This window comes from Trichoderma harzianum, assembly GCF_003025095.1.
Source record: "Trichoderma harzianum CBS 226.95 unplaced genomic scaffold M431scaffold_34, whole genome shotgun sequence".
NCBI classification, from domain to species: domain Eukaryota; kingdom Fungi; phylum Ascomycota; class Sordariomycetes; order Hypocreales; family Hypocreaceae; genus Trichoderma; species Trichoderma harzianum.
This window is the reverse complement of record NW_020209282.1, coordinates 96414-111116: the sequence shown is the minus strand read 5'-3', so window position 1 is coordinate 111116 and position 14703 is coordinate 96414. Positions and strand designations below refer to the sequence as shown.

General features: G+C 44.8%; 5 protein-coding genes across 5 annotated transcripts; 3 read left to right on the top strand and 2 right to left on the bottom strand.

Moving 5' to 3' along the window:
* Positions 1 to 1611: 1611 nt before the first annotated feature.
* M431DRAFT_64237 (hypothetical protein) lies at positions 1612 to 1880 on the top strand (the record flags this gene model as incomplete). Its single annotated transcript, XM_024921655.1, has 2 exons — positions 1612 to 1636; positions 1744 to 1880. Coding segments are annotated over 2 exons (162 nt in total), but the record flags the coding sequence as incomplete, so codon positions are not given.
* Positions 1881 to 2029: 149 nt separating this feature from the next.
* M431DRAFT_488319 (hypothetical protein) lies at positions 2030 to 4586 on the bottom strand (the record flags this gene model as incomplete). Its single annotated transcript, XM_024916552.1, has 3 exons — positions 2030 to 4267; positions 4318 to 4488; positions 4545 to 4586. 3 exons carry the CDS (start codon positions 4584 to 4586, stop codon positions 2030 to 2032), a joined length of 2451 nt encoding a protein of 816 aa, XP_024767460.1.
* A 448-nt stretch (positions 4587 to 5034) lies between these two features.
* M431DRAFT_501792 (hypothetical protein) lies at positions 5035 to 6117 on the top strand (the record flags this gene model as incomplete). The annotated part of the gene is made up of 5 exons (XM_024918061.1): positions 5035 to 5049; positions 5116 to 5212; positions 5359 to 5733; positions 5787 to 5893; positions 5962 to 6117. The coding sequence occupies 5 exons, from the start codon at positions 5035 to 5037 to the stop codon at positions 6115 to 6117; spliced, it is 750 nt and encodes a 249-aa protein (XP_024767459.1).
* Positions 6118 to 6269: 152 nt separating this feature from the next.
* On the bottom strand, positions 6270 to 7109 carry M431DRAFT_101606 (hypothetical protein; the record flags this gene model as incomplete). The annotated part of the gene is made up of 3 exons (XM_024911329.1): positions 6270 to 6658; positions 6713 to 7026; positions 7084 to 7109. 3 exons carry the CDS (start codon positions 7107 to 7109, stop codon positions 6270 to 6272), a joined length of 729 nt encoding a protein of 242 aa, XP_024767458.1.
* A 2189-nt stretch (positions 7110 to 9298) lies between these two features.
* On the top strand, positions 9299 to 14522 carry M431DRAFT_488316 (hypothetical protein; the record flags this gene model as incomplete). Its single annotated transcript, XM_024916551.1, has 3 exons — positions 9299 to 10266; positions 10328 to 10627; positions 10682 to 14522. 3 exons carry the CDS (start codon positions 9299 to 9301, stop codon positions 14520 to 14522), a joined length of 5109 nt encoding a protein of 1702 aa, XP_024767457.1.
* Positions 14523 to 14703: the final 181 nt, after the last annotated feature.

Below are 14703 nucleotides of genomic sequence, written 5' to 3'. Positions count from 1 at the left end.
TTAAAAATTAATAAATTTAATATAATTACTTTTAGAATTTATTTTAATAACTTAGCTTTATAATTTACTATATTATCCTTAAGTATAATTAATATTTTAAAAATAACGTTTATAATTTTATTTTTTATTATAATTAATTACTAAAACTTAAGCTATATTATTATTTAACTTATTTAAAGTTAATATATAAAAGTTTAGTTATTATAATAAAAGTAATAATATAATTAATAAAGGAAAAGCTATTATAAGCTTTTTTAATTTATAAATTAAAAAAGTAATAATATTATTTTAATTTATAAAGTAAAAAGTTAAATATATTAATATATTTTTTTAATTTATAAATTAAAAAGATAATAGTAATAAAATACTAATACTTAAGGTAAAAGTAATAGAATATTATTTAAGTTAATATTTTTTTTTAATTAATTAAATAAAGTTAAAAGTTATATTTATATAAGATTATACTTATATAGTAAAAATATTATACTTTTTTATTAATTACCTAATTTATTTATAATTAATAAAATTATAAATTTATAATAAAAAAATATTAAAAAAATACTAAAATTAAATAAAATAAAATATAAACTAAATTAATTAAATAATATTAAAAACTTTAAGTTAAATAAAAATATTAAGAAAATTATTAAAGAAATTAATAAATTTCTTTATTAAAAATTATTATATATAAAAGTTTTTTTATAATTAATTTTTTTTAAAATAATATATTTTTTATACTTAAGAAAATTATAATAATTATAAATAAATATTTATATTAATAAAATTATTATTTTAAAAAAGATTATAAATTTAAAATAATTATAAATTATTAATTAATAATAACTTAATAAATATTAAAAATATATATTAAATAAAAATTATAAAATAAAAAGTATTAAATATTATTATAATTAAATAAACGAGTTTTTTTTTATATATAATTAAATTTTATTAATATTAATTTAAGTACATAATTAATAAAAATATAATATATAATATAAATTTAAAGTATTTATTTCTCTTTAGTAAAATATTATTTACTTAATTATATTATTTTTACTATTTAGGTAAATAATATAAATAATATAGAAATACTAAATTTATTTTATTTTCCATTAAATCAATTATCTAAGGAAGTAATCTAGTCCTCGTGCATTCTCTCAATAGCAATTAAAAGACTAAATAGTGACGTCAATAAGCAGGGAATAGTGGCAGTGCTCGATCTCAACGACCCATCATTTGCCGTCCGCGAAGGCTATTTTGCGGGGTAATCTCAAGCAAGGAACATCGCTGCAGGCCATTATCCAATCCAGGGGAAGAGATGAGGATTCACTGACGATAGATGCTCTGGCACACCATCACGTAGTGTAATTGAAACCGTAGATCCCCCGTCATGAGTATATAAAGGGGTACCTCATCCCACGGACCCAAGTGCGTGTTAAAATAGTTGGGGTTACCACCGTTCCGGACCCTTTTCCACATCCAACAAAGAAGAGCATCAATCCAATATAAGACGGCCTCATGGAGAAGGTAACAAGCCTAGAACAACAGCAGACGAGCACCGCCACCGCTGCTGAAGCAGGCGAGCCACCTGTGCCAAGCGGCAACAAAGATCGAAGGCTCAGTGATGAATGGGGTTCGTTTCTAAAGCCCTCCAGTGCCACAATCATCAAATGGATAGATTTGCTGTCACAGAGCAGAGCTAAAAATCGTCGCGTGATAATATCGCTAACGAGATCCCAGATGCTGCAAAAGTACCACCCAGTCGCTTTCAGAAGCGCAAAGGATCAATATATGCCACGCCTGGCTCTCGCGATGGCCACGTCGATAAGAACTATGCTGAAAAGTATCATGCTAAGATTGCCGAGATGAAAGGTGGCAAATAAATTGCCTTGCAGTTCATAGATGGTCGTCGGTTCATAGCAAGCAAAGAGTTGAAGCCGTGGAGTTTTGGAAGCAAGCATAATAAATCTATTTTTCACGTAAACATCCTAGCAAAACTCTTTCCGAATGTGGCTTTTTTATATACCTAGTCGTCGAGATTGTCTATATCAATAGCATCTGGATTAGATGGCTGAACATCCTGTGCCCTATGCATTTCCTTGGGCGCCGTGCTAGCAGACACGAAGCCGTGTAACGTTGAGGATTGCTTTTCCAGAGCTGCGATGGGATCTGTACTCTCCACACCTGGGGAGCCCTCGGGTTTCTGTAGGCTGCGTGCCAGAGCTTGCGATGCGATGAAGTTCACATCAGTGTTGTATTTTGCCTGGACGCTGCGCTTGATTCGTAGCATTTCTTTAAATGTATCCTCGTTGCCATGCTGGACTTCAAATTGTTCCCACTTGGTCCAGAAGTCGACGTTTGTTCGAGGGTCACAGAACTGCGACGCATGTCCATATATTGCCCTTGCCCGATCAATCTCACCCAGTCGTTTCTCCATATCCGCGAATTTGAGACACATTTCTTTCGCTTCGCTGTCAGGGAGAGCTGTAATGGCTCGTTCGTAAATGGGTCTTGTTGATGGTAGACCGAAGTTAGAAGCCGACTTGGTTATGTAGAAGTTGAACATGTCGGCCCGATCTTCATCAGAAACTGCACGCGTTGCTCTCTCGTAGATCCGCATTGCATGGCGTGCGAGGCCACGCTCCTCCTCCAAATTTCCATACATCAGATAGATAGTCTTGGCAAATTTGGGCGGGCAATCCTCGACTGCCTGCTCGAAGAGGTCCCGCAATCTCTCGATCCCGATCTTCCTGTCGACAGCTTTGGTGAGGTACAGGTTCCACAGCTCAAAAGCCACTGGGTAGCTGAAGAGATCCAGACCACGCTCGAAAATCTTGAATGACTCCTCGTAATATTTATGCTCCTCCAGAAGATTGGCATAGTTCACAACGGTTTGAGGAGTTGCGATCCGGAGTTCGAAGATGCGCTCATATACCTTTTTCACTTCATCCAAAGTTGAAACGCTTTCCACCAGGTCCACGTAGAAACTCCAAAGTTTCCAGCTCTTGTGTACTCGCTGTTGAGGAGACAAAGCTTCATCAAAATAGTCGACGTTGGACCTCTTCGGCGCTTGAATAGCCTTAGCCATAACCCGAACAGCATCGTCAAAATTCTCATTCCGAAGTTCCATCTCAGCCCATTCGATCCACATGTCAGCAAGCTCGGCTACTGATTTGAACGGAACTTTGACGGCCTTTTCCATGATGATACGAGCATTCCTAATATCCCCACCCCGCTCGTAGAACTTGGCATAGTTAGCCCACAGTTGGTGAAATGGACCTACAGCCCTCTTCGGATTGATCGTCGTAATCGCGTCGGTGTAGGTCTGCACAACCTCAACCTTCTTATCGCCCCAGAGAGCAACTCGCTTCTCCCACTCTGGTACATTGTTAGGGTTCTGTCGGAGTAGGACGTCGTTAAGAAGAAATGGACGACGGTCCATGAGATTCTCGAAACGCATCATCCGTATGTCAAGCTCCAAGTCTGATTCTTCACTCTCAATACCTTTCCCAGCTCGGGATGCCGAGGCATCCATCAAGGCGCCAATAATGGACTCCTCGAATTCAGCATAGGCATCGAAGATGAGAGTAAAGTCTCGGACTGTCATGACCGTTGTGATGCCTTCTTCGAAAACGTCACGGGCTCGCTCAAAGCTCCCTCTCCTAATCCAATATGTGGCAAGCCCAACCCAAAGCTTTCCTCTTTGATCACCAAACCGAACTATACCAGACCTGATGATACCCTCTACATCAATTCCATTTTCATAGCCTGTTTCGACCTCAGGGGCGTGTTCCACGAGCATTTCGACCATTTCGCTCCAGAGCTCATAGTGCCCCTTTCCTCGCTTGCTTGAGAACCGCGTATCGTTCAGAATGTCTATGTATCGTTTTGCTGCTTCAGTATACCCGCCTCGTAGGACGAGCAGCTCGATGAGGTCCTCGGCGTCTTCCGGATGAACTTGCATATATCTTCGCCATGTTTTGACGGCGGTTTCCCCAGAAGCTGCGTTAGCAAAGGAAAGATATAGTGACCATATGCGATTGTGCTGCGTAATTGGTAGTGCTCGAAGGGCTCGGTCGAATGTCCGTCGAGTGAGTGTGACCACGGGCTGCTTCATTAGAAACTTGAGATACATTTCCCATATCGACGGCATCTTATGTAAGAGAATCAAAGACCTCTCAAATAGAGCGTTGACTTTTCGATATTCGGCGGCATGGATTGCCGGGTTGAGTTTTGAAGTATGTTTCACACGAAATGAAAGATACTGCCACTAAGTCAGCAATGAGGCCACGGTACGTTGATGCCTTGACTAACGAGTTTCCAGAGCTTGTATGATCGTGGCAGCTTAACACAAGCACGCTCCATTACAAAAGCTCGCTCTAGGACGCTTCCATGGCGAGTCTTGAAATCGATATACTCGAGCCATGGCTTCACACGTGTAGGATCGCGGAGAATGTCTTGCTCGTAAACGGAATCCTCATTCGACTGGAGATAGCATTAGAAAATGAATCGGAAAAACGCATTGCCTCTCGAGAACTCACAACAAGATAAAGCTCCGACGGTGTGTGCTGGATTTCCGCCATGGTCGCTCTCTCTTCTCTCTCTCGCTCTCTCTCTCTGCCAAGAGTTTGGAGAGGCTGCTGCGGTACTGGCGTTTGTCGCAATTATGCAGTGTGGCCCATGATTATGATTCTGGTATCGTAGGGAAACCGGTGCCGGGGGATTAGCACATAGAACGCGACGGTTGCAGCTGAGTCTGATATCGCGACAGAAATATTTAGGCTTGTCACGATAAAGAAGGTACCTGCTTAGCGTAAATGGCAGGTGGAAGATACCCGGTTATAGTGATATTGACTTTGGAGGGGGACAAGCGTTGCTCCAGCCGTGCTACCTCATTAGGTAGGTTAGCAGTCATGGGCAGCTACATATCAAGCACTAAGCACGCAACTTGTCGAAACATCCCCGAGTGACATACAACAAAGGAAATCATCAGAACAGTTACCTTCAGAACATCAGATCAGTTTCGCAAATATGTCTGGCGCCGCAGTAAGTCCTGGCGTGTGTCCTCTATTCACTCTACAGCAATTAACTTGACATCCTACTGTCCATTAGGATCGCGAAGCCGTCTTCCCTACTCGGCAATCGCTCGGCATCATGAAGGCCAAGCTCAAGGGAGCTGAGACTGGTCACAGCCTGTTGAAAAGGAAAAGTGAGGCACTTACAAAGTAGGAAGATAATGCCGATATGACATGTTTTTTATGTTACTGCAGCTAACTGGAGCTATACTAGACGTTTCCGAGGTCAGCTATTGTCAAGTCGCCGACGTCTTCACCATACGAACTAACATTGCTCTAGAAATAACTCGAAGAATTGATGAGGCCAAGCGGAAGATGGGACGCGTCATGCAAATTGCGGCATTTTCACTGGCCGAAGTCAGCTATGCTGTCGGCGGCGACATCGGATACCAAGTTCAGGAATCCGCCAAATCAGCTCGATTTCGAATCCGCACAAAGCAAGATAACGTTTCAGGTGTTCTCCTACCAGCATTTGAGAGTTACTTGACAGAGGGCAACAATGACTTTGGACTTACTGGGTTGGGTAAAGGTGGACAGCAAGTTCAGCGATGCAGAGAAACATATGCACGTGCTGTCGAAGCCTTGGTAGAGCTAGCAAGCCTACAAACTGCCTTTGTCATATTAGATGAGGTTATCAAGGTTGTCAATCGAAGAGGTTCGCGTCTCACCATAATGCTCTACTGAATCACATTGACTAATTCCATCTAGTGAACGCAATTGAGCACGTTATTATTCCCCGGACGGAAAACACCATCAAATACATCAATTCTGAACTAGACGAGCTGGACCGTGAGGAATTTTACCGCTTGAAGAAGGTCAGTACAGGTGCACAAGACTTATCATCTTTTAGAGTGATCGCTAATGCTGTTGGTCTCTTTTAAAGGTCGCCAACAAGAAACAGCGAGATAATGCCGCCGCCGATGCCGAGATGAAAGCCAGGAGAGAAGCAATGGAGAAGAATGAATCAGGTGCTTCGAAGCAAGATTCCGGTCCGGCAGATATTCTAGCCGCGGAGGATGACGACGACGTGATTTTTTAAATGCTGGGCTCATGGGCTATCCTATATCGAGGGCTCCTCGATAATTGTTTTCTTCTTGTTCTTTGTCCTTTGTAATCGTAGATGATGAACACCCCATACCACAGCAGTATATACCGAAACGCAAACGCCCTTATATTAATAGTCTACACATATCATTGACGCTGGTATGTAACCTTGATGGGTTTATCCCCTAAAGCCATGCCAGCAGTATTTTCCTTTGCCGTGATAGCCCCCTGTTCATTCTCATATTCAACAAAAGCGATTCCACGTCGACCTGGAACCAGTCTAATTTCCCGGAAACCATCAAACCGGCCAAAGACGGCATTGAGGGCATCAATGTCGTACTCATCGGGGACGTTTTGTATGAAGAGGATCTTATTCGGAGGCAAGTATTCGTCGGGTACAACAGCTGAAGCTGGGGCACTTGTAGATTTCAGCCCCAGCGGCTTGGCCGATTTCGACGGTCGAGCTTCGGGTGCGCCAGCAGCGGCCCTCTTGAGATGCCTTTGTTCGTCTGCTGCCTCGAGGGCCTTGCGCTTGTCTGTAGAAGTGTGAGTGCTGAGGACGCCATCTGGGCTATTCAAACTTGTCTTACCCTTTTCTGCCTGCCTGTGCCGTTTATGAGCTTCAAACTCATCAGTATTGCCATTCATCTCGACTGTTTTGTCGCTCTGCATTCGCGCCATGGCAACCCTCATGGGCTTGCCAAAGAGCTCGAACCCCTCGACCTCTTCAATGGCATTGTGGGCGGCACTGGGCTGGTCAAACACGATAAATGCCTGTCCTTTAGCCTTGAGGTTTCTCTTGGCCACGATATCAACTACATTGCCGAACTCGGAAAAGATAGTCTTCAATGCTTCGGCAAGCACTTCGGGTTTCACCCGCTCTTCCAGGTTCTGGACGTAGACACTGCGAGAATATCAGCTCGCTGCTATGTGTGACGCGTCGCGGTGCAATGACACGTACGTAGATATGGGCATATCGGACGCCATCATCCTAGCCTAGTGTTGACGATGAAGCCATCAACATGGGAGACGTTTGGTGTGCATCAAGCAAGTAGCACAAACTTACAAGGGTGCGCGCGCAGAAAGCTAAGGTGAACTTGGAGCGTTACGCTCTGGTAAAATTATCCAAGCCACATTTATTAGTGCTCCTAAAGCTACATACATTATACGGGTACGAATATCTTTTTTTTTTTTTTTTTTAATTCAGTAAAACAACACAAAATAGATATCAATATAGATTCAAATATATGTCTGGTAATTCATAGAGGTATAGCTAAAACTTTATGTATTTATATATCTAATATCATTCAATGGGTTAGCCAGAATATCTTGGAACTCATATACTTGAAGATGCAATTTACCAATGGCATTAGCCCAGTCAGTGGAGAGACTTAGAAGTACCTACTGCGTGGTACTAGATTATGCATTTTTAGGTATCTAATAAGTACCTACATAGTTCTATCTCTGTACCTAATTTTCACCCAGGTCCCTCTGGTCTCATCGGCGCTAGGAATACCGTACTCGGGTGCGCTAAAACCCGTGCACCGACTTACACGACTCTGTAGATCACTAACCTAGAGACGATATCATGAGGTGAGTGCCCTCGGCTTCAAGTGAACCAAGACAGAAATTCGCTGTTCTGACGATCAAAGAAATTACGGCAAATCAGGATCTTTCCGAGTGGAGTACCATACATGCCCTTTTGCATCCCGTCTCTCGGTAAGATACTAGTACAGATGGAGATATCCAAGTTATGGAGGGAGAAAGCGTCTCTCCCTTCTCAAGTGGATGCTCCCATGTATTTGGACAACCCCAAGTCATGGGTTGATCTCAGCTTGGAGGCGCGTGGCTCTGAACTGCCACTTCTATTCTTCTTTTTTTCCCAACTGGCATGGATCGCCGGAGCCGCCAAGGAGGTAAGCTGTCAGAGCAAGGAACATATTATCCCCTAGGTCTTCACTCGGCGACTTCTCAAGCATTGGAGCCAACCCCAATACCACCATAGCGGAACGCTACACGTATCAAACATTCCTTCTTATCAAACTATTTGGCCGGATAACATGACGACTGCGGGTCTACGTTCCGATTGTCCGGGCCGGCCTCATTAACATGATGTGCCGTAAGTGAGTTGCAAGCACTCTCATCGGCTCATCTTGCTGACAGGGGGAAAAAAAAAAAGAAGACTGCAAATACTTGTTTTTTGTGGCAAGATACTTTGAGTTGCCGGAGCCTCATTCAGCATACCTCATTAATTATGCCTGGCAGAAGATGTGAAAGAGCGCCCCGTTCCGACAGGGTCTATACTGATGATGGCTGCAACTCTGTGTTTGCCGGCCTTTCCAACCGCGGCATCTGATTGTCCAGGAGTTATCTATCTGGTCCCAGACATCAATGTCTTATACCAGATAGGCAATTTGGCCCAAGAATCCGCTTAGTCGATGAAGTCTCTCATTCGTTCGCAGGTCCCAGCCTTCGGGATCGGCACCTACACCATCATTTGTCAAACAATCGGCTCCCAGATGTGAGATCCTCAGCGTGGTATCGCATATCCCATTCTTCCGTATGGCAGCAAAAGAAGGCCTCCTTCCTAAACAAGCACTCCATTATCGGAAATTGCAACGATTGAAGGTATCACGATATCCAAAAATGAATGAAGCCTATCAGCACTTTATAATTCGCAATCATCGGGATTTGAGTGATCGGTCTCCAGATGTGCAACCTTGTACGTGATTAGCCATGGTATACGCCATTTGGGAAATCGATGATGGTCTCATCGATTGTGAATTCTCAGCACCTGGGATCGGCCCCTAGATGTGTAGCCTTGAGCGTGGTGTCTTACATGCCATTCTCATACATCGCGATGGAGTTACGTGTGGTTACAAAAGACTGGGGGGCTCCTACAATGCAACTGGTATGTGTGGTCTTTGCGATGGCCATTATGATCTTCAATTGATCGTCCATCTTTCTGGGTGGCTATCTCGATTGTAACCAGTTGATCATCAATGCTTTCCATATATTTGATATCGAAGCTCCCGCTGCTTCACGAATCTCCCTGATATGCCCTCCATGAGTTACAGCACTTTGATCAGACGTTAACAGCAAGTCCTCGCAATTTCACTACGCAATTGCATGTGGAACGAAGGCTTGTTGTCGCCAGATAAAGTTCCTTACTTGAGATGGATTCTCCACACTCCCTCTCGAAGCTCGCAGCTTTGCTGGAGAGCTTTTACTCTATGTCAATATCAGAAATCAGCACCAGTGAAGGGTTCCAGAATCTCTTACGCTCTGATATTGATAAGGAACTAATCTTGGAGGCAATACCCAACACTCCAAGCCCCTCCCATCGTCCACTCGCTTTATTACACCTACTGTTAAGCGAGTTGCCGGGATCATGGCCGACATTCCCTCTCATCAGAAGCTATACAAGGTTGTACCACTTGATGCCAGAGAATGCAAAGTCTCGCAAAGACAAGACCCTAGCACAGCTGGTTCATGATACTTTGAAACTGGTCAAGGACTCTTATAAGTCTTTCGGATCTTTTGTTGTCCCTGGCCCGCAGCCAGCTCTACGAGCAACAACACCAGGAGACCACATCACCCATGACGGCTTAAAGAAATTCGTTGATACGTTTCATCTTCCAACCAGCGGGTCTGGACGGAAGCCAGTCGTCGCAATAGCTTTACCTAATGGACCATTGTTGGCAGCCGCATGCATCGCGGTTACTACCTATTATACTTCTGCGCCAATCAACCCTGCTGCCGGCGCTGAACAATTTCGCGCAGATGTACAGCAAGCTGGTGCTCAGTTTATTCTGACCACAAGCGATGATTGTAATAGGCTCGGCTTGAGAGACCCTTGGGTTGCTGCGGCAGGGATTGAGGTCCTTCTGATGAAATGGGAGAGCAACGATCGGATTGACGTCAAAGATCTTGGCGGAGCTGCTCTATTACCCCCAAGGCATAAGCCTATTCACAACAAACCAGAAGATTTTGGATTGATCCTTTTCACCAGTGGTACATCTGGTACCAAAAAGGTGGTTCCACTGACAATCCATTCTATCATTGCTGGTATCAGCTTTGTGATAGACTCATGGGGATTGACTGCATCAGACATATGCCTCAATATGATGCCCTTGTATCATGTGTAAGTATATATCTGAAGCTGGAAACCTATTTGCGAAGCCGTCAGCTAATAATTGTTGCAGTGGTGGTTTGGTAAGAAACATCTTTGCTCCGGTTTTCTCTGGAGGCTCAACAGTGTGCTGTCCTGCATTCGATCCTAATTTATTTTGGGATGTTGTCCAGGATACTCCTGTTACATGGTATTATGCCTCCCCGTCAATGCATTCTGTTGTCTTGGCAGCGGCTTCGGAACGATTGGCTGCTCTGCAGCAGAGCCGTATCAGATTGGCATGCAATGCCGCAGGGGGTCTCCTGCCGTCACTGGCGTGTCGACTTCGGGACACGTTTAAATGCACAGTTCTTCCCAGCTATGGGATGACCGAGTAAGAGATGTGAAGATTCACTACTGTTTAGAATGCGTATTGACATATCAATAGATGTATGCCTATATCAACACCGCCGCTCAATTACAAACTGGACAGAGAGGGTACGTCGGGTATCAGTACAGGACCAGAAATCTCAATTCTCGACTGGTCAGACGTATCGGTCCAGACTGGTACCGTGGGGAGAATATGTGTCCGCGGTGAACCCGTCTTCTCTGGGTATCTCAAACCAGACGGAACCCTGGATAGATCGCCATTCAATTCAGATGGCTGGTTTGATACCGGCGATCTTGGTTATATGGACAAAGACGGATACCTTTACATCACGGGAAGGAGCAAAGAGGTTATCAATCGAGGTGGTGAGCTAATCTCGCCGTTTGAAGTGGAGAATGCAATTATGCGCTCAGCCATGTCACCAGGATCACCGCTGTATGGACGAGTCACCCAGGCCCTTGCCTTTTCCGTGCCTCATGATGTACTACAAGAAGTGGTGGCTGTGGTGTTGGTTAGTCCGCTGAACGTTCCTCGCATCGACATGAAAACACTGCAGAATTCACTACGGTCGTCACTGCAGCAGGCGAAGTGGCCAGTACTTGTTACCTATATGGATGACGTCCCAAAGAGGAACAACAAAGTGCTGAGAATAAAATTGAGCCAACGATGCGGGATACCAGAACTGACGGATGATATGCCGTACTTGAGCAGGCATTGGCAGGCCATATGCCCCCTTCCCGACACTGACCTGTCAGTCCCCATTGAGTCGTCGCCGTGCAGTATTGACCATGAAGCATTGTCAACTTGTCTAGAAAGTGTGGTGCCTACTGGATTCAGGCACTATTATAGGCAACACAATCTCAGGGGCACGCTGGAAGCCTTTATCAGTCCGGTTGAAGGTAGTTCAGGGACGCTGGATCACCAGGCAGACGCATTAAAAGACCAACTGGCCAAATGCCTTCACGGATACATGGTTCCGGAACACATACACTTTTTAACGGATCCCTTACCTTTTGACCATTCTGGCGCTGTCGACAATGACGTGCTGGATGGACTACTTGCAAAACTGGGCAGTGGTGCATCCTCACAGGAACTTGAAGCATCCACGCAAGGAAGAGTTAGAAAAGTCTTTGCTGATGTCTTATGCCAGCCACCGAGGGATATAGCACTTGATGTTGACTTTTTCACCCTTGGAGGGGATTCCCTAAAGGCAGGACGTCTCGCATCAGCGTTGCGGTCTACATTCAATATTCCGATTCCCATCAGCCTTGTCTTCAACCAAGGAACTGTTTCTGTTATCGCCACATTTATTGACAAAATGGCAGAGTTTGTACCAGCAGACGTTGTTCATGAAGAAAAAGTTGGATGCTCAGCGACCCACAGTTCTACCAATCCTGTACTCATGTTGCTTCAGCTGATCCCCCTTGCTGTCATATATCCCCTACGCCGTGCTGTCCAGTGGACTGCCTTTATCGTTGTCATGAGTTACGTGCAAAGATGGCCCACGAATCAACATACTATAGGCCGGCTGTTCAACGTGGCGGTATCAGTCATGTTTGCAAAATTCATCATCAGAATCATATCACCCATTTTTGGCATTGTTGCTAAGTGGCTCATTATTGGCCGTCATCGTGAAGGGCTTTATCCCATGTGGGGAGTATACCACACCCGCTGGTGGATGGTCCAGAAGATTGTAAGCATTTGTGGAAAAGGGATTTTTAACACAAATGACAGCACAAAACGGCTGTACTACCGACTGATGGGGGCAAAGATTGGCAAAAATGTCAAGATTACTGGCACTTCTCTTGGTGAATGGGACCTTCTCGACATCCGAGATAATGTAACCCTTACGCGCTGTCTATGTCGTCCATTCGCAGTTGAAGGCAACACCTCTATGTATCTGGGCCGAATTGTTATTGGAGAAAACGCCTCTATTGGTGTATCCTCGATAATAGCACCAGGATCTATAGTTCCCCCGAATACTTGCATAGGGCCGAATTCTTCTAGCTGGGAGCTTGAAGATGCTGCTGAAGAGAACCGAGATCTCTCGCCTAGTCAAGCAGTAAAACCTCATATACTACTCACCTGTTTTCTTACTGTACCGCTTGTTGTCATCTCATGGGCCTTATCGATGCTACCTTGGATGGGTGGTCTTGTCGGTATGGTTGGAGACATGGCCTTGACAGACGCTTCAACAGTGAGGGATATCCTTGATTGGTTTTCCGATGCAAGGCGAGTAGGATTCCACTCTCTTGCCTTGATACTGCGCACTTCTATCAGCCCCTTCATCTTCTTTGCGTTTGCCGTACTCGTGAAATTGCTGTTGGATGCTGTGTTGGGAAAGATGACCTTCGGTACAGCGAGAGACCGAGGAGCGATTGCTATTTGGCGAGCTGCGTTGATGAAGACCCTACTACCAGTATCACGCCTGCACGATGTGACATCTATGTTTGGACAACATTATGAAGCAACATCTGTAGCCGTACGACTGCTTGGCGGTCGAGTTGGCAAGCGAGTTTACTGGCCAGGTACGGGCCCCAGCATTGGTGACTACCATCTCTTGGATATTGGGAATGATGTTGTGTTTGGCTCTCGCTCCCATCTTATCACCTCAGATGGTATTGGTTCAGAAAAGATTACTATCCAAGATCGTGCCATGATAGCGGATCGGGTGTGTCTCCTCCCAGGTGTGACAGTCGGCGACCACACCACTATGGGCTCTGGCGCTTTGACACGCCGGGGGAAATCATACCCATCTGGGGGCACCTTTGTGGGCTCTAAGGGTCGTGACTGTGTCCATCTCTCTGGCGGCCATAGCACAGGATACGATGAGAAGAAGCCGGTTCAACACCGCATGCGGCACATGAGCAGTGATGATACTCTCGCTGGCATCAACGTGGACTCGAAAAAGAGCTCCATACGAGTACAAACTAGGATTCAACGCACAGGCAGCGAAGAAACGCTAGCTGAATCACGCACTTCAGGAGTGAAGAAAAGCAAGACACGTCATGGTAGCCCAGAGGAGGTTTTCACATCCTCTGAGAGCGATACATGTGATAGTGGATCGGAAACGGCGGAGGCAGACCGCATGTCCCCATTTGGGCGTGCGTTCTATCTTAAACTTGCGCCTTATTATGTCCTGGGGCCATTTATTATCTTCTGCTATTCTTCCTTCATCACCGTCTTCACATCATTTTATTGGAATGTACCGACAGTGGCCTGTGTACAGCTGGTTGATTATCTCATGAACCTATTCATATCCCGTGACATCGCTATCACGTTCGATGTTTTCGTGCTTTTTCTTGTAGCTTGGGCTGGTATCGCGGTTTTATTCACAACCATGGCTGTACTGGCGCTTCTCATTGTCATCGCTAGTAAATGGATCCTGCTAGGACGCCGTGCGCCTGGAAACTACGATTGGGATAAATCTTCTTATTGCCAGCGGTGGCAGCTCTTCCTGAGCATCGAACGGCTTCGGCGCCACTGCTATCATAGCCAAGGAGTCCTGGGGCTCCTCACGGGGACCAGCTGGATTGTCTACTACTTTCGAGCATTGGGGGCCAACATCGGCAAAGACTGTGCCCTTTTTGCCAACGGCAGCCCGAGCTTGATGTTTACGGAGCCCGATTTAATCACTTTGGGGGATCGAGTTTCCATTGACGATGCCAGTGTCGTGGGTCACATCAACACTCGAGGCAAATTTGATCTGAATAGACTGAGCATAGGAGATAGATGCGTGATGCGGTCAGGGAGCAGACTACTCAGCGGCGCCACGATGAAGAATGACAGCTGCCTTTTAGAGCATACGCTCATTATGGGTGGCGATGTAGTGGAAGAGAATTGGACAATGCAGGGATGGCCGGCCGAGAGGCATACCGGGAAACGCACAGCTATTGAATAGGGTTACCAGCTGTTGACTGCGATTGAGATTAGATTGATGCTTGCAAGTTATTGATGAGTAGAAAGCAAAAAAGGAATTGGACTTCATCTCTTGCCGAGAGAATTTGGTTCGAATTGCGATATGGTATGGAAATGAAGGCTTTAGATAGATCTTAATAAATATACTTGATATTTCTCTGATT